At 44.2% G+C, this 23,047-nt stretch overlaps 1 protein-coding gene across 3 annotated transcripts; it reads right to left on the bottom strand.

The window, feature by feature from the left end:
• Positions 1-1,942: 1,942 nt before the first annotated feature.
• GTF3C2 (general transcription factor IIIC subunit 2) lies at positions 1,943-23,047 on the bottom strand. 3 transcript variants are annotated; one of them, XM_067703413.1, is made up of 20 exons: positions 22,805-23,047; positions 14,942-15,212; positions 14,457-14,778; positions 13,577-13,862; positions 11,637-11,731; positions 10,756-10,833; positions 10,511-10,609; positions 9,206-9,433; positions 8,920-9,031; positions 8,606-8,714; positions 7,645-7,671; positions 7,286-7,311; positions 6,972-7,101; positions 4,843-4,987; positions 4,574-4,735; positions 4,303-4,390; positions 3,529-3,657; positions 3,082-3,234; positions 2,824-2,931; positions 1,943-2,511 (listed from the first exon to the last, which is right to left on the bottom strand). In XM_067703413.1, exons 2-20 carry the CDS (start codon positions 15,186-15,188, stop codon positions 2,293-2,295), a joined length of 2,763 nt encoding a protein of 920 aa, XP_067559514.1. In that variant the 5' UTR covers positions 15,189-15,212; positions 22,805-23,047; the 3' UTR covers positions 1,943-2,292. The 3 variants fall into 3 exon arrangements, with proteins under 3 accessions (XP_067559514.1, XP_067559515.1, XP_067559516.1); XM_067703414.1 differs by lacking the exon at positions 7,645-7,671 and having other exon boundaries at positions 22,805-23,046; XM_067703415.1 differs by lacking the exons at positions 6,972-7,101; positions 7,286-7,311; positions 7,645-7,671.

The raw sequence follows: 23,047 nt of genomic DNA, 5'->3' as shown, positions 1-23,047 counted from the left end.
AAGGAGGCAAGAGAATTCGATGTCACAAACATTTAACTAAAGCTTTCTATATGCAAAACACCATGCTAGAGGAGTGAATTTACACTAGTAATAGGAGACCAAATGTGCTAAGTTGGAAAGTTGTATTCTGAAGTCAGACTGTCTACCACCACTCAGTAGTTAATGTGGCCTTATTCAGACTGCTTAACCTCTCAGAATCTTATCTTTGTCAAGTAAAATGGGGCAATACCAACCTCATAGGGTTAAATTAAGTAACATATGCTAAAGTACTTGAAATAGATCAAGTGCCTAATAAACTCTCATTTAACCTCTTTTCCTTCCTTTTCTCTTGGGAGCGCATGGGAGAATAATTTTTACTGGAGAAATCTGGGAAGCCCCATGGTGGAGGTGGAATTTGAGCGGGGGCCTTGAACAATGAATAGGACTTAGGTGCAGATGGTGGAAAAGGACACTGCAGGAGGAGGGAATAGTGTGAGCAAAGGCACAAAGGAAGAAAAGTACAGAAAAGTACAGGAACCTATGGATAGTATCAAGTATATATCAGGAAGAAAGTTTGGAAGGGGAGTGTCCTGGGGCAAAAAGGGCTTATGGCAGAGAAAGAGAGCAAGGGCTGAAAGCATTTTCCTGCTTTTCTTTTGGAGGATGAGATTAGGGCAGAGACCCAGCAGCAGAAGCAGGGCTGCCAACACCAACCTACAGCCTCAATGACATGGGTCCCCAGGCCCCATCTTTTCTACCACTGAAAGTGGGATTTCCTGAGGCAGTGTCAAAGGGCTGTTGTGTAGAATGAACAAAGCTCCTCCGCAATGGAAAGCACTTCCCTACCAGTCCTCTCAAAAAGAAAACTGGCATAACCTGAGCTGGCACAATAGGATGGGGCATACTTGGCCGCTTTGCATTGACGTGAGTTGTCTCTCTGCTGCTAATGGTCTGGGTTGCCTCCAAATCTGTTTCCTCTTCTGTACAGGGGAGGAACTGAACTACTTGATTCCTTTCCTCTTAAAGATTTTCTCACATAATGCTAAATTCCCTACCCTGAAGAAGCAGAAAGCTGTTCCCAGATATTTGGCCAATCAGTCTACAGTGTCAAAGTGTTCTGTTCCAGGTAGGCACTGAACTAATCTCCACTCCCTTAAATAGGAGCTGGCTATGTGTTTTTCTCTATTTCCTGAAGTCATCTGACTACTCCCTGCCCCAAACCTCAGGTTGTACTCTTCTACATTCCAAGACTATGGTCTGCTTATTTCTCCTTGTGGGGTCTATCCTTGCTTAAGAGGCAATATTGCAGTCACCGTGAGTCTGCAACATCCCACAAGAGGATTCTAACAAAATGAGCTATAATACACTACTGTGCTTGGGTTTGAAATACCTCCTATAGTTGACATAGTGTAGCTAAATATGTTTAATAAGTCAACAATGTGACAGTATAATGAAGGATCAAAAATCATGACGTGTAAAAGAATGGTTAAAGTAACTTAAGATATTTAATCTAGAGAAGAAAAGACTTGGGAAACACATGATAGCTATTTTTAAATACTTAGAAGGGCAATCATAGGGAAGAGTGACTAGATTTCCTAACACCCATGGTAAAATTTATAGAGGTATACTGTGTGACTTGATATAAAGGAAGATTTTTTAAAAATGACTGTCTAGGAGTGCTCAAGAAGGGTCAGATGACCAGTGATTGGGAATATTCATAAGCAGGAGCAAGTAAGATCTGAGCCACTGTTCTGTTGGCAGGGTGTCTGTGGTGTGTTCCTCAGTTAAGTAAGTACTATAAGCAGCTTCAGTGCAATGAATTACCATCACCCCCTTGTGGGCCTGTGTGTTGGGTACTCTAAAGAGGAAGTTAGGAAGGCAGTAATATTGGATCCTGGAATATAGTCAGACAGGAGCCTTCATGCAGATACCCTTTCCAGTTCTCCAAACACCCACTCACATGTGGTCTCAAAAACACCCAGTACCTTTACTTAGTTTTACCCACTTCACAATATGCTCAATATGAGCAGTTTGACTCCCAAGCCTAGGTCAGGCCTGAGTGTTTCTCGTGAGTCATAGTTTTATGCTGAGGAGACTTGAGAGTTTGTGGAGGGAGAACCCCCTTGCCCGCGGGGGGCCGTGATGACAGAAGAAGTCTGTGGAAAGAGGGATCTAAGGAGTCCTGGGGAGGCAGGTCTAAAGGTCCAGGCCTGGCAGCATCACTGTCCAGGAAAGCCCCAGTTCCTATGGCTGTGTGCATGGGGCCAGTTGTTCTCGGCAGACTTCATCCTGAGTGTTCTGTGGGGACCACGACTAGGGGCCAGGCAGAAGGCGATGGCTGGTTGGAGGGAAGCCAGGCCCTTTAGTGGGGGAGGCCGGCTGGAACATAGCATTGAAGTGGGCTCGGCTTTCAAGCTGCATACGGTGGCCCAGTGGACAGGTGAGCGCACGGACAAAATGGATCCGAACTAGCCCTGACTGCCCCCCAGAGACCAGCCATCCATAGGAGTCCAGGTTTGGGCTGAATCGTACCTGTGAAGAGAATAGAAAACAAAAGAGATGCTCACAGTTGTTGCTTTAGGGTGAGTCTTAGCTCTAAGAGCAAAAAAAAAAAAAAAACCACAAATCTGAAAGGATAGGAGGACCACGATGGGGTGAGAGGTAGGAATGAGAAGACGATGAATGAGGTATGTCTATCATGCTCTGGAGGATGAGAGTGCCGGAGCTGTTTCCCCCGCCTTAACCGTCTCCATTACCTTTTCATCTCCCATTTCATTGCTCACAGGCCCAGAGTTGGGAGGAAATGAGATGAAGGATGGCGAAGATGAGAGATAAGGTTCCTACCTTATGAATAGCTTCCAGCTGCAGCCGGTCCAGGCAGAGCCGTGTTTGCCCCTCTCCCTCCTGCATGCGCAGCATTGGTTCTCTGTGGGGCAGACCGTGGAATGAACTCTGGGGAGGAGGGTGTAATAGGAGAGAGAAAGAGAGCAGCTTCTTAGTTTTGCATCTTTCTGCTGGAACTCCTTAGGACTCCCTACTATACAAGGACTCAAGTTTTTTACTTTTTCTAATGCCACACCCATTCTCCTGGCCTCAGTTTACCAAATCTGTGTCTTGAAAGAGCAAGTAGTGATGGTTGACGGTTTCAGCGTAAGTTCGAGCCTTGGGAGGGTTGGGGGCCCCAGATGAAGCAGAAGAGTGGTCCTGACCTTCAGGACTGTCCTGATATGGCATCAGATCTGCTTTATATATAGGCTAGAAAGAAGAATGTTAGATTAGGTTCTATAATACTGAAGACTGAATAAAAGTAAAAGAGAAAATTGGTTTGGAGCAGGAAAGACTGTAAGTAGTATGTTTAAACATATGTTCAGATGCACGAGGGTAGGGGAGATTATGTATACCTCTATTCTAAGACTTCCAGGGAGAATATCAGGGCTGGGAGACCTAGTACTAATTTGTACTCTGCTGCTAATTGGTAGCACTAATTTGAGAGGTCATGTGGATTAGGACCCAACAGATAGTGCTGCTATTAAATATTCATATACGTACGAATCTTCGATCTACAGGTCGTTTGACATTTATTGGGTTCAGTGCCATATCAGGCAATATAGCTGCAATGAGCTCCCCAGATATATCTCCTGCAGCTATTGTCCCGAGCCAGTCGGATCCTGAAAGACTCTAATAGGAAGAGAGAGATATTTTTCATTCATTCATTCATTCACTCATATTTATTCAGTTCTGTGAACTGGTAACAACTTCACAGTCTGAGGGGGGAGAGACATATTCGCACAAACAAATATGAGTTTATCATAACCCATATCCCTGAAGATACAATTACCACACACCTATCTTCTCCTTTTATCCAAAACTACTGCCTCTGGGACTTCCCCAGTGGTCCAGTGGTAAAGAATCCGCCTTCCAATGCAGGGGACGCAGGTTCGATCTCTGGTCAGGGAACTAAGATCCCACATGGCGCGGGGCAACTAAGCCAACATGCGCCACAACTACTGAGCTCACGCGCCTCAACTAGAGCTCATGTGCCCTGGAGCCTGCGCACCACAACTAGAGAAGAGAAAACCCGCACGCCACAACTAGAGAGAAGCCCACGCGTCGCAACGAAAAAGATCCCGCGTGCCTCAGTGAAGATCCTGCGTGTCGCAACTAAGACCCTACGCAGCCAAAAAGAATAAAACAAATTAAAAAATATTAAAACAAAACAAACCAACCAACCAAAAAACCCACTACTGCCTCTTTCTGACCACCACTAGGTGAGTAAAGGGACCGTTTTCCTGTGTAATGAAGGTTTGGAAGAGAGGGGCTCACCCAGACAGTGCCTTTTCGAGGAGCAGTGAAGTAGGCCTTGAAACCAAGGTAACCAGCATCAATATAATGAATTCCACAGAGTCCATAACTGTAAGAGAAAGAGAACAGAAAACCTTCTTTTTTCTAAGGTTAGATTCATTTCTTCCCCCACAATTCAAACTCTCTCAGTGAAACAACCCTCAACCCTCCTCTCCTCACAACCATCTGGCACAGTGCACCCCAACCCTTAGGGCCTGTCCCCAGAGCTCCTCCTCTCTCCATCCTGCCGTACGAGGCATAGCAGTTGTCCTGGGCCACAGTGACACCATTGTAAGGGAGCAGCCAGGCCAGCTCTGTACTCAAGAAGCGCTTGATAGAGTTTATTGGTTCATAAGGTCGTCGAAGGTCCCAGAATTTGATTTTCCGGTCACTCCCTGCAGAGACTAGGAAATGACTGTGGAAAGATGGGAGAAGAGAGAGAGGATCAAATCTGAACAAGCCTGGAAGAGTCAGCCTGTCCCAGTCTTCACCTCCCACCTCCACAACTCTCCTATTCTATACCTGTTAGCTTTGCACCATTGAAGGGTACGCACAGCCTGGTCATGGGCTAGGAAACACTGGAAGGGGTAGAGCTTCAAGGAGCCATCAGAGAGCCGTATCCGCTGCAGAGGCGAGTTCGTGGGAAGGTTCCAGAAAACCACCATGCCTGAGGTAGGGACAGAATGCGTAGGTATTAGAGCCAGGTTCTCCCTTCTTGTTCTAATTCCTTTCTCTGGCTCCTAGGGTCTATGTCGTCTACTCTCAGACTTGATGCATTATGAAAGGCTATAGAGATCATGATTAGCTAGTCAACATTCCCTCCACGGTTTAAAGACTCAACCTGATATTTTTAGTTCCAATTCTCATCAACATAAAAGTAATAGCTTAGTCTGAGATCTGCAGTTGAAAGATAGGTTGAATGAACCCAGTGTCCTCTACTCCCTACTAAATAAAAATAAAGGGATTTTTAAAAAAGCATAAACCTTCCAGGACAAGGGTTGGCAAACTACAGCCCATGGGCCAAATACAGCTTGCTGCCTATTTCGGTAAATAAGTTTGACTGGAACACAACCACACCCATTTGCTTACCTAAGGTCTGTGGCTGCTTTCACTTTATAATGGCAGAGCTGAATAGTTCCAACAATGGCCAAACAACCCACAAGGCATAAAATACTCACTATCTGAACCTTAAGAGAAATGTTTGCCAACTCTGCTCTAAGGCAAAGAGAACAGGCAAGGAGCCAAAAGCAACAAAATGTAGAGGAATAGAAAACAAATGGACAAATAGAAACTAACTCAGCTGATCCAAAACAAGCTGACCCCTGACCAGGCTGGCAGAGGACGAAGTAATCAAAAGTATAACTTTGATAAAAGTGAAAGACAAACTAAAGAACAATAAGAATTTAATAAACAAAAGTGGGGGGAACCGGGACTTCCCTGGTGGCACAGTGGTTAAGAATCTGCCTGCCAACGCAGGGGACACGGGTTCGAGCCCTGGTCTGGGAAGATCCCACATGCCGCGGAGCAATGAAGCCCATGCGCCACAACTACTGAGCCTGTGCTCTAGAGCCCGTGAGCCACAACTACTGAGCCCACATGCCTAGAGCCCGTGCTCCACAATAAGAGAAGCCACCACAATGAGAAGCCCGCGCACCGCAACAGAGTAGCCCCTGCTCGCCGCAACTAGAGAAAGCCCGCGCACAGCAACGAAGAGCCAACGCAGCCAATAAATAAATAAATTAATTAATTAAAAAAAAAAGTTGGGGGAAGCATGTGAAGCTAAAACCCCTTTTATACATAAACTCAGGAAATGTAGCATCTATGAGCCTTTTTGAAAAAACTTGACAGTGAATTACAGCTAAGCAATATAAGTAATTCAGCAATGGAGGGGGAGACCGAGATGAAAGGACTGGTGGAGACAGGCAATCGTTTTCAATACAGAGTTAAGATTAAGTAACTCTGGGAATTAAGATAGCAAAACAGCACTGAGTATCACATACCTTGACAGTGTAAGAACAAGACCACCAAAAGAAACACAATTAGGAGATTGTGAGGAGGATGACAGGAAGCAGTGTACGAGTGCTAATTCCCTTATCACCCTAGCAGAAAGTCTGCTGGTGTGTCTAAAAGTGAAACTGTCATTTAAAAACAATAACAACCTAATAACGCCAATTACTTAATGTTATTTATAATTTTTTACCTTTTTCCTTTTTAATCTTAAAAGTATCTTTATGGAACTAATCTCTCTGTGGTGAAAGAACATTTATTGGGACCTTAGCTAATTTTTCAGTTTCACTTGCCTTTTCCTTCCATAAAGTTAAAGTATAATTAAACTTAATACCTTTTAATTTAAAATAGTATCTAGAGTATGATCCCATTTTTACAGAATTCTTTATCTCTCCATCTAATCTTTTTATCTTTATACATGCATAGAGAGCAGCATGAAATGATGTTTATCTACTCAATTATTTCTTTCTGAGTAGAAAAATTCTAGTGACTTTTTTTCTCTTCTTTGTGTATTTTTACACTTCATGAAGAGTTACAAGTATATAATGGCGAACACTGAATCAAAAAGGAAACCACAACAGAAAAACAAGCATATATAAAAGTTTCAAGAGCGGTAGCTCCTTATGCTCTGCTTTGCTTTTCACCATTATAATATCCAGCAGCCAGGTGGTGGTGGGGCCGGGTGGGTATCCAAGCCAGGCTAAGGCACTGACCACACTCAGAGGGGTCTGATGCTTGCATAGACCCCACCTGAAGGGTTGCCACACATTGGACCTGCAGGGACAGGAGAGACAAGGCTAGGGTTAGGGATAACTACTGTTTGGAACAAAGGCTCCAATCCTTGTTTAATCCAGCAGGAGGTGGGAGATTTTTCAGGTGGAAGGAGACTCGCTGTGGAGTCAGTAAGGGAGGCTCAAGAAGATGGAGCCTTGGCTAAGGTAGCAGGTTCCTCACTCACCTTATAGATGGCAGGCTTCACTGCATCTGTGAGGGAAGAAGAGCAGTAACTGACACTCTGCATCCAGAGGACTGAGGTCCTAATTAGGCCTTGCTCTTAGGCCAGCACCCCTAGCCCTTTCAGCCATGCCCTTCCCTCACACTCTTCTCTCTCTACCATCAAATGTATGAACCTGCCCCCAGATTCTCCTTTCCTCCTGTTCTATATGATAGTGCCCTTCCTCCTATCAGAATGGCTAACCCCTCCACTCGGCTCTCTTCTCATCCCCTCCTTTTCCAGAGCGTGGCTCATTTGGTTACCCTCCCCTTCTCCTGCCCTGTCCACTTTCTCTCTCCCTATTGGGTCACTCTCATACTCACATGTAAACAGGCACTCTTGTCTTCTACCTAAATCAAATGAACAAACCCAAACCCTCCTTTACCCATTCTTCTTTTTTTTTTTTTTTTGGCCGCGCCACGCAGCACGTGGGATCTCAGTTCCCTGACCAGGGATTGAACCCACACCCCTGCACTGGAAGCACGGAGTCTTAACCACTGGACTACCAGGGAAGTACACCTTTACCCCTTTTTCACCTCCAGCCACCGCCCTCATTTATATGATCCCCTTCACAGCCAAACTTCTGAAAGAATTGTCTATACATTTCTGTCTTCACTTCCTCACCTCCCACTCCCTCCTCAGCCAACTCCTAACACCAGACCACCGAACACGGGATTTCTCAGGGTTCAAACCTAGGTGCCCTCTTCTTTAATTACTCAGTGCTGTTGAAAAACAAATAAATTCAACCAAATAGGAGCTGCATTTCCTGCCCCTTCCTCTTTGTGTTCACCTTCACAAAGGTGAATATAGAGGGAGAACTCTATATTCTCTCTCTCTCTTCACAACAAAGAGAGTGTGTTTACGTGTATGTGTGGTGGTGAGGGCAGGAGAGGTGGAGGACAGGATCTGGGGAGGAAGAGGAATATGGCGGGGGAGACAAGCCCCAGGCGCAATCCTCAGCCTTCAGCAGCTCTTTACACAGCCAATTAACTGTGGTAGCAAGAGGGGGAAGACCTGAGAGCACAGGAGAGCAAGGAAGGCGGGGAGATAAAAGGTAATGTGCTGAAAGAGGGCAGTTACAAGACTGCAAAAGAGAGGACTGCGTGCAGGCTGCCAAAGAGAGAGGTCAAGAACAACACGTGTGAAGTCAGAATGGGAGGAGTGACTCGGTAAGGCTTTGTACTGGAGAGACTGGGCCTGGAGGAGTTTCAGGGGAGACAGACAGGCCCTGCTAAGCTGTGGCCACAAATCCAGCAGCCCCATTCTCCTTGCTGTGCTACTCACCTAGGGGCTGCTGAGCCAGCAGGGCCTCGGGATGGGGCAGACTGAACAGCAGCACCTTCCCATCTGAGCAGGCAAGAGCCAGGAGACCCAACCGGGGCAAGAGAGGAGCCTAGAGGGTGAGACCAGATCTGCACTGAGGCTTGCTGCCTTCAGGCACCTCTCAGAAAACTTTTCAGGTTCTGGTCCCTGAAAATATGATATGGAGTTGCTGGAAAAACTCCACCCACCACTCTCTAACCTCCCTCCCTCCCAGAGCCAGCCCCTTGGTCCTGGCTCTGAGTCCTAGGGCCATCCCACAATCAACTGGGAGGTACCTTCCGAGGGGTGCCTGGAAGTTCCCACGCTCCACTGGGGCAGAACTTGAGGTCCCAGATGCAGCCGTGGTCACAAGCAATCCCATAGACAAAGTGGGCTCTGTTGCCAGGACTGAGGAGAGAAAGCATGTGGGGAGAATGGGTGGGAAGGAGGGGCCTGGAGCTGCCAGAGCCTGCGCTCCCCTTGTCTCAACCCAATCCGAGCCTTGCCCCCTTCCCCTGCCCAGCCCCATCCTTCTCTCCTCCTCAACCACCCTCCAATGGCAGTGTCCCAGCCCCACCTCACCAGCTTTCTTGCTGCAAGGTCCCAAGGTCCCAGAGCTGGAGCAGCCCAGGGCCCGAATAAAGCTGGCTCAGTGGGTGTGTCTCATTCATGTCAGGACTGGAGAAAAGAGCCACATACTGCGAGGCTGCTGCCCCCTCTGGCACTGGGCACCAGTCCAGAGCCCACAGCGGTCCCCCCGTAAAGAAAGACACATCCCAGCGCTCTGGGTGTGCTGTGATAGAGCTAAATCTAGAGAAAAGTCAAAGATGGGATGAAAAAAGGAGTTAATAAAAGGTAGTAAGGACTTCAGTAGATGAATGGATAAATAAACTGTAATACACCCAGACAATGGAATATTATTTCACACTAAAAAGAAATGAGCCATCAAGCCATGAAAAGACATGGAGGAACCTTAAATGCACATTACTAAGTGAAAGAAGGCTATATACTGTATGATTCCAACTGTAAGATATTCTGGAAAAGGTAAAACTATGGAGATAGTAAAATGATCAGTGATAACCAGATGTGGGGGAGGTGGAGGATGAATAGGCAGAACTGAGTATCTTCAGGGCAGTGAAAATACTCTGCATGATACCACATTGATGGATACATGTCATTATACATTTGCCCAAGCCCACACAATGTACAACACTAAGAGTGCACCCAAAGGTAAACTATGGACTTTGAGCTATTATGATGTGTCAGTGTAGGTTCATCAACTGTAACAAATGTGCCACTCTGGTGAGGGATGTTGATAATGGGGGAGGCTGTGCATGTGGGGGGCAGGGAGTATATGGGAAAAACCCTCTCAATTTTGCTGTGAACCTAAAACTGCTCTTAAAAAAGAAAAAAAAAAAAGTAATGCGAACAGAATGGGAGCTCCACCTGGAGCTCCTGTGAACTGACTTAAGCAAGCACCAGAACACCAGTCACAGTCTACAAGTGAAACCAGTCCTGGCCACCATCTGTATCTTCCTCCTTTCCTTCCCAAAGTCTGTCTAGTCCTAGGCTTTCCTTCAAAGATGACAGGTTGTGCATTCCGGTTTACTACAGTGTTCTCTCTAGGGCCAGTTTGTCTAGGTCTATCGGAGTAGATGTGACCTTGAAAACTGGTTTTACCCTAAACCTCCCTAGGCTCCCTCAGTCTGGCCAGCAGCGATAAGCACTGCACATTCGAGGGGGCTGACCAGATCTAGCCAGCACTCCTACCCTTGGGACCTATTGGACCAGCATTAAGGGAAGAACAGGGCCAACCTATCATCCCTTTCAACAATCATTTTTCATTTTCCTGTCTCCCAGAATCAGAAAAAGAGGTGCAATCGTCACCTGTTTATTCGGTAGAGTGTGCCATCTTCAGGAAGTCCTTCACGTTGTACAGAAAACAGTGGCGACTTCTCCTCCTGGGGCAGGTAGTGAGCTGCCTCACTGGGGGAGGGCAAAGGGAATAGCCTAAGTTTGGAAGAGTTTCATCCATCCTGGGATTCCCAATATAAATCTAGAGTCCTCTGTTACCCTTCTGTCTCCAGTGGTGTCACCCCCTCCTAGATTTCAAAGATGTTTCTTCAACTTACAGTTCAGGTAACAATTGCCACTTCCAGGCTAAAGGAATCCATTCTGCAAACTCCCAGTATGAATGCTTCTGTTCTCGGCTGGAGAAACAGAAGCATCATGAATGAAGGAAGAGAGAAATTCTAGAGCAGCGCTGCCCAACAGAAGCAGCACTGCCCAACAGCAGCTCCCAGTGATGGGAGCGATCTATCATCTGTGCTGTGTAACACGCTAGCCGCCAGCTGCAAGTAGATACTGGGCACTTGAAATGTGCCTAGTGCAACTGAGAAACTGGACTTTTAATTATATGTAGTTAATTGAAAATGAAATTTAAATGGCTTCATGCAGCTAGTAGCTACCATATTGGACAGCACAGCTCAAGGGCTCTCGCCTTGGACTTCCTTCGTGGCGCAGTGGTTAAGAATCCACCTGCCAATGCAGGGGACATGAGTTCGATCCCTGGCCCGGGAAGATCTCACATGCCGCAAAGCAACAAAGCCCATGTGCCACAACTACTGAGCCTACGCTCTAGAGCCCACGAGCCCCAACTAATGAGCCCGCATGCCCCAACTACTGAAGCCCACGTGCCTAGAGCCCGTGCTCCACAACAAGAGGAGCCACCGCAAGAGAAGCCTGCGCACCGCAACGAAGAGTAGCCCCCGCTCGCCACAACTAGAGAAAGCCCGCACAGCAACGAAGACCCAATGCAACCAAAAAATAAAATAAAATAAAAATTTAAAAAAAAAGAGCTCTTGCCTTTGGAGCAGTGCCTTTTAGTTATGAATGTCTTCACAGTGTTCTACGCTGCAAGTGCCTTGCGCCCTTCCCATAGCCCCACTGCTAGATAGTCCTTTGCACTCCTCCACCACCCTTTCATCCTCAGCCCCCGTTCCCCAAGCCTCACAGGTCCTTGGTGAGATGAAGGCACTTCCAAACAGGAGCCATGATGTGATTTGGTAAACCATTGGGAGCCACTCCCCGGCAGTGTGGCTTCTGCTTCTGAGGATCAAATTGAAGAGAGTGTAAGGGAGAGAATCTCATAAGCTGGAGAAAGTCCCCAGGAGACCGCTTTCCCAACTTTTACTTTTCTTGGCATTACTTCCTCTCCAACCTTTTACCTATCAGCATCTTAAAAGATTTGTATCTCAACCATTACAATGACTTCTTCATCTTCTGCTCTTATTCCTCCATCAAAACCGCAAAACCTGCTCTCTGTTTTCTGTTCATCATCCTTGGCATGTCTCCATGGCACCTGATTCAGAGGACTCCTTTTGCTTCTTGAAACTCCTGCCCTATGGGGTAGTCTCTCCTTATTCCTCCCATGTCTCTCCTTATTCCTCCCACGTCTCCTTCGCAGGCTTTCCCTCCTCTGATCCATTTGGTCAGTGACAGTATTTCCTAGAGGCCCTCTGTCTCCTCAGCCCTCAATACACGTACTCCTGGTAATTTCATCCTATGTCTCATGGCTTTGACCACCATTTTAATGCCTGATTATCAAGGCTGCATCTTAGTAAATGTAAATGTTACTCAGTCTCAACTTTTCTACAAATTCTAGACTCAGCGTGGTGCTGAGCCGTATTAGAGCCTGAGGCAAAAGGGAAAATCAATTATATGGTTTCTATCTTTATTTAAATTTTTGATATTTTCTTCACTACAGATTTGTTGCATTAATTTTGATTTTTAAAATGTTGCATCGAGATATTTATCTTGATTACTGGGGGTTTTGGTGCTCCCTTAAATGTTGCATCTGGGAGAAGTAAGGCACTGGTCCCATATATCTGACTGGCAAAGAGACATCTCCAGAAGGATGGCCCTTGATCTACCAGCACCTCCAACTCGACATGTCAGAAAGTAAACTCATCACCTCGCCTGCCCACCTTCCCCCGTCCTGAGTCCCCCACTCTTTCTGTGTGCCCAGGTTCAGTGTATGAGAGCACCATCAAAGCTGGAAACTCTTACTCCTTCAATTCCCAACTGCTATTAATTCTCTTATATATCTCTTTTATCTGCCTCCCCGTCTTCTCTTCCTTCACTGCTTAATTTAGGCCCTCACTAACTCTGGAGCACTAGAGAACTGAAGCTGTCTTTATTGTCAACTGCAAATTAATATATTTTCCTAACTGATCATGTTATTTTTCTACCTAAAAACCTCTGTTGTATAGAGTTTCTGTTTGGGATGACAAAAGTTTTGGAAATGGATAGTGGTGATGGTTACACTACATTGTGAATGCACTGAATGCCAATGAATTATACATTTTAAAATGATAAATTTTGTTTTATCTACTTTACCATAATTAAACACACACACACACACACACACACACACACACACACACACACGCCCTTTGTTGGCTCCTATCAGTTTTAGTCCTTTCATCTTCTCTAGTTTAATCTTCCCCACCACTTTACCCCAGGCCCTATGCTGCAGCCACAACCAATTTCTGGGAAAACCATCCCCTCTGGCAAACTTCTATTCCTTTCAAGACCTAGCTCAAGTATCATTTCTCCATGAAGTCCAAGCAGTTAATCATCCTTCCTCTATACGCCTAAAGCAGATTGTTCACTCCTGATGCAGCACTTATTACACTGTGAGCTTTGTAAAGCAAGACCTTGTCTTATTCATGCTTGTGTTTCCTAGCATAGAGTAGATGCTCAACATATGAACGAATAATCTTGTTTAGTTACACCCGCAGCCCCTACAATCTCAACTGTGTTTGAAGTTGCTCTTTTTTCCTTTTACCTGTTTTGGCCATCCTAGTTACTAGGCCAAAGCTTCCCTTCTAGGCGTCCTGCTGACCCCCTAATAATCCTGCTATCCCCATTCACTCCGTCTATTCAGGTTACCCCTGAAGTGGATGCTCGTGCGGTGCTTCGGGGCACTGTAGGCTCGGGGTCAGACGAGCTCTCGCTTGGGGCCTCACTTTCTTCTCCATCTTCAGCCTCAACCTGGAGAACGAAGTCTTCGTCCCGTGCGGTGTCATCCTCTTCTTCTCCATAATGACAGGCTGCCTGCTGCTGGTTCTTCTTGGGTTTGGTGGGGCTGCTCACCTTGGGGCTCTCAGGACAGGATACTGGAGCAGGCAGGGCTGTTGAGAGCTCTTCAGCCAGTTCCTGAAGATACAGAAGTGCCCTGTAGGATAGGGCAGAGTCAGAGCAACACTCACAGACACTTAACCGAGAGCCCACTGTGCCCGACACTTGGCTGATTCTTATCTCACTAGATCCTCCCAGTGACCATGCGAAGTGGCTATTAATTTCCCTTCCCCTTTGATAGATGTAGAAAGAGAAATCCAGGAAAGTTAAGTGACTTGGCCAAGATGATTCAGATCACATATGTGGAATCTGAACCCAGTTCTTCTGACTCCAAGTCCAAAGCACTTTTCACTCTACCACAGTCAAAGATCATTGAGGGCAAAGGGAAAGAATGGAAGGGCACATATATACTGACACATATTGGGCAGTAAAATTGCAATGAAGACTTGGAGGACACTGTGAAAAATGCGATAGGATATGAGGTACAGAAAGGAACCTCCCAGATAGACAAATTTAACCACAGATAAAATTGCTGTGGTAAGAGTTAGAAGATTGCTCAAGTCCCCAGAACCCAGACACCACCCCTGCTTACCTGACACCTCATCACAGTCCACTCATCTCTCCAGCATCTGCCCCACCCTCATCCCTTCACCCAGCCCCCCTCCACCAAGCTGTGCCCCGAAATCCTTACACTTGGGCAGCCCTTCGGCGGGGTCGTTCCCCAGGAGGGGTCTCAAAGTCCTCAGGGGGCCTCTTTGGATGTGGAGACTCTGGCTGATCTAGGCCTTTTGACAACTTCAGCAGTAGCAGATCTGCCTTGGACTTTCGACCTCGTTTCTTAGGCATGGGGGTGGACAGAGGGTTGGACTGATCTAAGAGACCAGGAACCCGAGGGGCTGATGGAGAATTAGGCTGCTGGGGCCTTTTGGGGCCTTTCCGTGTCCTACCACCTCTCTTCGGGCCAGGCTTTGAGGCCCTAGGCTTTGGGACCTTTGACATCTCTGAAGAAAGATCTGTAGAGAAGAATATGGGTCTGTGAGATGGGACCAGAGCTCAAGCCTCTTTGGAACAGATTACATCATACCCAAGTTTGTAAGGTCCTATGAGCTCAACCTGCTCTCGTTCATCTTAAGCTGAGCATGGGGAGATAAAAAGCTGAAAGGTCAAGGGACATACCTTGCTGTTCCAGTCTGGAGAGGGTTTCCTGTTCTGGAGGGAGCCTCCTCTCATCAAGAGAATCCTCAAATCCAGGCAAAGGGGTAGATAATGATGTCTCTATGGAAGCCTCCACACTGGTTGTTTCTGAAGAGGCCTTGACATCAAGCTGTTTTAGCACCTCTTGTCCAGGAGAGTCTACCACAGTCATGTTCCCCACGGGGCCGGCCTCCTCCAGAGCAACACAGCCGACCCCGTAGGGATCCATCAGCACCCCCTAAAATGGCTGCGCCTGCATATAAGAGACATACAAGTGAGTAGAAGGTAAAAGCTATTTGCACTGGCTCAGATTTTTCTACTTTCCTGTCTTTCTCTTCTCACAACCATTTCTCCAACCTCCCCCCACCTTCCCCACCAACCAGAAACCCAAGCTCTCTGATCATTCATTCATTCAGCAATAATTACTAAGCATATTCTATATGTCAGGCACCATTCTAGGAACTGGTAACATGACAATAAGCAAGACAGACAAGGTCCCTGACCTCACGGAACTCACATGTTAGTGGAGCTGACAACAGACAAACAAGCAATAATAAAGCTACCATTTATTAAATGCTTACTATGTGCCAAGTATTGTACTAAGTGCTTTATTTAGATGATTTAAAGTGAGTGAACAATTATTTAACTCCTCTCCCTGAAACCCAATGAAATGAATCATCCCCTCCCCTCAAAAAAAAAAAAAAAAGAGAGAGAGAGAGAGAGAGAGAAAATCACCTGTTATGAATGTAGGAAAGGGCCGCAAGTTTCTAGAATAGACTGTAACGAATAGCTGCCAGATACTATAAAGTTTACATCAAATTGAAGGAGGACAGGATGACTAGATCTGACATCCATCTTTGTGAATATTAGTCAAGGTACAGATTTATTTAAGAATAAGTAATTCTCTAGTGTCCTGCTAGCAATCTTTCAGCTGGATGGGGGAGGTGGTAGCCTATGAGACAATTAAGGAACATCCTACTACATTAAGAGACCATTTCCACACTGAAGAATAGACTAAAAAATGGTCATGAATCTTCATTTTCTTCAAACCCAGGAAACCAGCTGTGCAACCATGGACCAAAGTAAACTGACAGAGATAAACAACACTGACTACCAACCCAAAAACCTGAGCAACACAGAACTCTGCAAGGGCCCAGTTTCTGGCCAGAATAACCTACTTGTCTGTAACAAAAGGGAAGAAATAGCTCAGATCCCAGGAAGAACCCCTCCATAGGTCTATATATGTCTTAAGGATAAAGAACTCATCAGCCTCAGTGGAAAAGTGTGCTAATACAAATACCACAAGAAATATCATACAAATTAAAGTTTCCAACTGTCTCTCTTGAGGAAGCTACAGTCTATCATTATAAACTATAACAATAGCCAACTCTTTAACTCAGGTGCTAAGGATACATTATAACATCATATGCTAGGGATATAGTATAACACTATCAAGGTAAATTGAGGTCAATGAGAATCCACCTACATTGTTCTCTGGTAAACAGCAAACCCTGAGAGAACTACTCCATTCAAAATTAGTAATAAGCAAAAAGGATCCAATGGGACCTATGCATAGTTACTATGGAAAGAATATAAAGGACACAAATGAAAAAGGTGAAAAGTACCCTTTCAAAGAAAGTCTCCAGAAAACAAGAAATTTTCCAACAAAAGCTTCTATTCTTTCAAAAAAGCCAAAGAGACTGTGGAATCCAAGATTTAAGAGACCAAAGAAGAAATAAAACAATGGCAAGGCAAAAAAAAAAATGAGCTGGCAGTTATAAGGAAAGAAACTGAGTAAAAGAATAAAATCAAAGAAATGAAAACCAGAGAAGCAAAATGCTGAAACTATACATACTACTGAAAAGACAATCAGTGATATGAAAGACATGTTTGAAAAAAACCACACAGGTTGTAAAGAGATAAAAGTGATTAGTGAGAAGATGATATGGATGAAAAGAGAAAGTGGAAAGCCAACATATGAATAATTGATGTTCCTGAAGAAGAGAGAAGAAAAATGGGAACAGAAAAAAAACATGTTCAAAGACCTAATAAAAGAAAATTTCCTGAAATGAAAACTAGAAATGTGTACTTTCCTAACATAAAGGAAGATCTCAGTCTATAGATCAAGCGGGCTTATGGTGCAAAAGGAAGACAAAAATCAATAAATACTCATTAAGACCAAGAAATACAAGTGAAGATACTAAATTTCTCCTACAAAGAGAGAGAAAAAAAAATCAGGTCAGCCTCAGAGTTCTCAGAAACATTTGATGCCAGAAGATAAAGAAACATTAAAAGGATCAAGAGAATTCTTTACTTAACTGTCATTCATGTAAAGGTAATGGGATGACATTCTAAATATGCAATTTTCTAAAAAAATACACTTGAAGACCTAATTTAGCCAATGAAAGATAAATCAATATAAAGAACTTGCTAATGGAGAAGTTGTGTTATTAAAAGGCTGGCAGTAAGGATTTAACCCAGTGACACATCATTAACTGTGGTAACTACAGGTATAAAACAGATTATAAATTAAAAATTTCAATGTCCCACAATGTAAAAATACCAATATTCTGATTGTAGTAGATTGGGGCAAAAGAAGTTGTTCTTAATTTTGCTTCTAAGGCTGACAAATTGAAAAATATAGATTTACTAATACCATTTTTTTTGGGGAGGTTGCACCGTGTGGCTTACGGGATCTCAGTTCCTGGACAAGGGATTGAACCCTAGCCACGGCAGTGAAAACCTGGAATCCTAACAACTAGGCCACCAGGGAACTCCCTACTAATACCATTTAGATGTATAATAGAACTAAAAACAGTATACTATATTGCTTCCAAAATACCCAATAGGGCTAAGAAACGGAAGGAATTTTTTAAAAGACCACATAATAAAAGATCATTAAAAATAATGGAAGCACACACACACACAAAGAGAAAAGAAAAAAAAAAAAACAACACAAAGGTGACAGAAACAAGATAAATAAAAGGAATTTATTACAGGGTATTAAATGGTTCACATCAGTGGTTCTCAAAGGGTGGTCCCAAAACTAGCACATCACTTGGAAGTCAGTTAAGTGCAAACTTCCAGTCCTACCCCAGACCTACTGAATCAGAAACTCTGGGATGGGGCCAGCACTTCATGTTACAGCAAGACTTTCAGGTGATTCTGCTGCATACTCAAGTTTGAAAACCACCTGCATAGAGGATCACTGGAAGGGTTGGGGACAAAACGTTTAGGAACAAGTACTTGTCAAATTGAGAAGTTGTTTACAGCTGCTGGTTCAAGAACCACATGGCTTCTCCTCTGCCATGGTGGGGAGCCAGCAGCTGAATCAAGAAGCCCCTGCCATAGCTGATGGCTCCATAAATAAGCTGCTTCTGCAATAATCAGAAAGTGACCAACTGAGGAAGACTCTTCTCTGGCTCCCAGATCCAGAGCCGTATCACTGCCACTATCTGCAACAGCAAAATGCATGCCTTCTGGCCTGCCTCCTCTCTAAACTCAAGTCCAAATTTGAGTTCCTCAAGAGCACATTTGATTGGCAAGGCCTAAATCATATTCAGAATCTTGGATGGAAAAATTCCAGGAAATGAAATTTCTAGCTTTCCAGGCTCTCAGATGGAGGGTGCTCATTCTCTCACATCCCACTTACCCCAGGGTAGAAAGTAGGATCAGTATTTTCTCAATTCCTCTCCAGTGTCAATTCTTGACCAATAGTCCTCCCCATCTTGTAAAAACCTTGTTCCTTCCAAGCTCGTAAAGTTCAGCTAAATCACTGCTAGTCACTCCACTGTCACACCTGAACCTTGTCAGCATATAAAACCTTTTAACCTCTAAAATCACTAAGACACCCAATATCTGATCACAACCTCCCATCGTTACAGCTAGACTGCTCAACTACTATCACTATATCTATTCTTTAACCACATTAATTAATCCACTGATCTCTCCAATTTCTCCCTATGTCAGCCACAAACCATCTAGTTTAGACTTCTTTATTTTAATCAGACTCTTGTTGATATTACAAACTTTCTTTCTTTTTGTCTTTTTGTTCCACAGGCCCGGCAAAATTCAAGCCTGGATGAACCAATCACCCATCTTCTCCATGGGAGCATGTAAGCTAGTTGAGCACTAGCGTTCTAGTTGAGCACTAGTTGAGCACACGTTCTCTCTAATCAGCTCCCATACCCTCTCTCCTCCAACGTCTGATACCCTAGTCCTCAGCAGATAACTTAGCCTCAGATTTCTTAAACAATCAAAAACCATACTTCAATTTCTTGTCAGATAACCTAACACTCCCTGCCTCTGAGCCCCTCATCCACTTTCCAAAGCCAAACTTTCCACTTGTGTTCTAGCCCCATGCCCCCTCCTGCCCCACCGAAAGAAAATGAAGATGTTTATCCTTTTCCTTTCCATTGGCTCCTTCTAAACAGAATTTAACGGGAATTCCCTAGTGGTACAGTGGTTAGGGCTCTGCGCTTCCACCGCAGGGGACACGGGTTCAATCCCTAGTGGAGGAACTAAGAACCCGCATGCTGTATGGTACGCCACCCCCCACTCCCGCCAAAATAAATAAAATATGTGCCTCCCCAAAATAAATAAATAATATAAAATTTAAAAAATAAACATTTAACTATTTTTTAATTTTCATCTTAACACAAATACAACTATCCTTCAAACCCAGTTCTCCAACTAATATCCTCCTGCCCCTCACAGTCAAACTTTAAGAGCTGTCTGCCCTTGATGTTTTAATCACCCTGCTGCATCCTAACTAGGAGATTGCCCTCAACTCATCACTGAAGCTAAAGTGATCCATAACTGTTGTGTCAATTAGTCCAATACTCTTCTCAGTCTCATTTAACTTGACCTCTCAGCAGCACCAAGGCTCCTTACCACTTGTTTCTTGAAACATTCTCTTTTCTTGAGAAGTAATTCAAGTCCAGTAACCTTCCAGATGTTTACAAAATTTCCTGTCTTTTACAGGTGTCTTACACCTGTTTGGTAGCTTTTTTGCTTGTTTGCAAACTCACTTTTGTCTCTCCAAAGTATTCAGTTTAGTTTGCTTTCTTTTCTTTTTTAGAATTGTTTTTATAAAATCTTTAGTTGATACAAAATACTTATAAATAAGTGTAGAATATAAAGAACAACAATAAAACACCTGTATATCTGCCATGTTTCAACTTACTTTTAATAGAAACAGTAACTCTTACATACTCAAATTTCCTTAAAATTTAAATATATGTCACAATTATATAAACATAGTGACAAATCAACTTATATTAAAAATGTTCGAACCAATACAATGACTCTTGGCAAGCATTCAGTTCAACTACTTAGAGTGACCGGGCCTATAGGAAAAAAATCTACAGGCTTCGAGAATTCGGTGTGCTATGGGCATCAGTAAAGTATGCTTTATGCAGGAAATGGAAAATGTCAGTTAACAGAGGGAGCTAGTTAAATGGAATCAGTTAAGAGAATTTCTACATGTCTTAAAGATTTTTCCATATCATTTTTCCACATACATCTTTTTCATTCTTCTTAGTTACTATATGGTGTTCCATAGGATTATAGTTTATTTGGGTATTTCCCATTTAATGGACAATTGGATTATAATACTATTACAAATAATACTGCAGTGAATATTCTAGTATAGTTCTCTTCATTAATGAGAAATTATTTTTCTAGAATAATCATCTGAAGTGGAATTACTGTACTGGGTTAAAGGGTATACACATTTCAAAATTTAATAGATACTGCCAAACAGGTCACCAAGATGAAAAGCAATTTATACTCTTACTAACTGTAAAAATGGGTATACCCATTTTACCACCCCTTGTCAATCTTTGATTTTTGCCAGTCTGATGAGTGAAAGAATTCTTCCCTACTGTATTTATTTGCATTGTCCTGGTAATAATTGAGATTAGCAACTTTTTATATGTTGGACATCTGTCTTTTATGAATTGCCGATACACATAATTTGCCCACATTTCTACAGGACAAATTGATCATTCCTTATTTATCTGTGCAGTTATTTATGTTGCAAATATTTTCTCTCTTTATCTACCTTTTAAAAAAACTTTGCTTATGTTTCTTGCTAAACTGAAGTTAAATTTTATGAGTTAAATTTCTCAGTCTTCTCTTTTCTGGCTTCTGTTTGTGTCTTTTTTTTTTGGCCATGTTGCATGATGCGGGGATCTTAGTTCCCTGACCAGGGATCGAACCCGTACCCCCTGCCGTGGAAGTGCAGAGTCCTAACCACTGGACCACCAGGGAATTCCCCTGTTTGTGTCTTAAAAAGGCATTTCCTACCCCACTGATATAATATCAGAATATAAGATATCTTCTTTTATTTTCTTCTAATAATTTTTCTAGTTTTGGATTTTACATGTAGCTCTTTAGCCCATCTGGAATTTTCTTATCATAAGAGATACGGGTATTTACTTATTCCATATCTATCTTCCTTAAAAGTTTCATGAGATAGGGCTCTTGTCTATCTGACTCACTATTGTATCTAGAACCTGGTACGTGGTAAGCACAATAATTAACCTTTGTTGATTGAACAACCTTCTCAAGGTACAAAAATCTCTAAAAGGATTCACTTCTCATAGAAGGCATGGCATTGGTGGTTAATTTCTATTTTTGACTACACAATGCAAATCCTGGACACAAGTAAAGGATGTTTAGTAAATGTGTACCAGAGTTTATGAAATTTTGCATCGGCACCCCAACTTGTCTGGTTCCCATGCTGCTCCAAGGCTGCCAGCCTGATCTCCCCAGATGTGGAAAATGATTAGATAACACTGCTCCTCAAGTATGGAGTTACTTTACACACACTGTTTGGTCTAATACATTGTCTCCCAAAGTGTTCCTATGGTACAACTGGTGGTATGCAAGATGATTTCTGAGATACAAAAATGAACCATTTTATTTGACTAATTGTGTTTTTATTTTAACTTGTATATATAAAAAGAAAACTATAACTAATCCATGAAACCCATGGTTTCATCTACATTGTTTAGATCAAGACTAAAGCACTTAAATCTTAAAATTAAATCAATTTAAAGAAAATTACTAAGAAAACAATACTACAGTTGATAAGAAGGGGTGGCCAAAAGAGACGAAGGTACAGGAATGACAGATTTGTGTAACAATATGCCCCTGGGACTATAAGCCTTGGCCATACCCTGCACCCCTCTAACAAAGTGAGTTACCACGGGTGAAGCTGAAGTCACCACCTCTGCCTTCCCCAACAGAAAGCCAAGTTGCTGCGGGATAAAAGGACTAGATTGGGAAACATAACTGGCCCCTGGCTGCGCCAATGAGGTTGCAGCGCGCGGGGCACAACCCCCAGGGTTAGAAGAGCCTCACCGAGGAAGAGGCTGGAAAACAGCAGAATGAAAAGACCGACCCGCTACCTCTCTAGAGGTGACCGCCTGCCCTTTCTCAGTCCTGGGCGTCGGGTAGCTTTCACCACTAGCCTGTTCGGGAAGCGAGCCCTGAGTTTCGTAAGGCTGAGAACTACGGTAGGTTCGCAGAGTCCGAGGGTTGCAATGTAGGCAGCGCGGCGGCCGGGACACAGGACGAGGTGTTACAGACACCGCGTGGGGAAAGAAGGCGAGACCCGAGGAGAGCAGAGATGGGGGATGCACGGTTGCCACCGTAGGTTAGGGAGGTGGGGACCACGACGGTTTCCGGAGGAGTTCAGGGGCTGGAGGTCGCGATGCTGTGCAGAGGCGGAAAAGCGGAGCCGGAGTTGGTTCCCAATATCTTAGTGCTACCGAAAAAGAAGTGGGGTGGGGGGGTAGTAATCGTGGGGCCCCGCACATCCCGCTGTGGTACACTCACCCTCACCAAAGTCCTTCCGGAAGTCCAAGTTCGAAGATGGCGCCGCCTGTCTGGTCGCCGTTTTATGACGAAATCTGGTAGCTACTCTTCATTGACGTCCCCCCCCGTGTACAAGGTAAACACGTGGGCTTGGTTGGGAGTTTGTGCCCCAGGACGTTTTCTAGTAGACTATGTATCCCATAATGCAGTGCGGCGAGCGTCCCGAGCCCTGTCGCAGCGGGCGCAGCTCCCGGGCCTTAGCGG

Source organism: Pseudorca crassidens, chromosome 14, assembly GCF_039906515.1.
Source record: "Pseudorca crassidens isolate mPseCra1 chromosome 14, mPseCra1.hap1, whole genome shotgun sequence".
NCBI classification, from domain to species: domain Eukaryota; kingdom Metazoa; phylum Chordata; class Mammalia; order Artiodactyla; family Delphinidae; genus Pseudorca; species Pseudorca crassidens.
This window is presented reverse-complemented; position numbering and strand designations above follow the sequence as displayed.

Coding starts and splice junctions, on each gene's coding strand:
- GTF3C2 (XM_067703413.1), bottom strand. CDS start 15,188: ATGGATCCCTACGGGGTCGGCTGTGTTGCTCTGGAGGAGGCCGGCCCC. Junction 3,658..4,302: donor CTCGAAAAGGCACTGTCTGG/GTGAGCCCCTCT, acceptor TCTTCCTATTAG/AGTCTTTCAGGATCCGACTG. Junction 2,512..2,823: donor AGCTGGAAGCTATTCATAAG/GTAGGAACCTTA, acceptor TTCTCTTCACAG/GTACGATTCAGCCCAAACCT.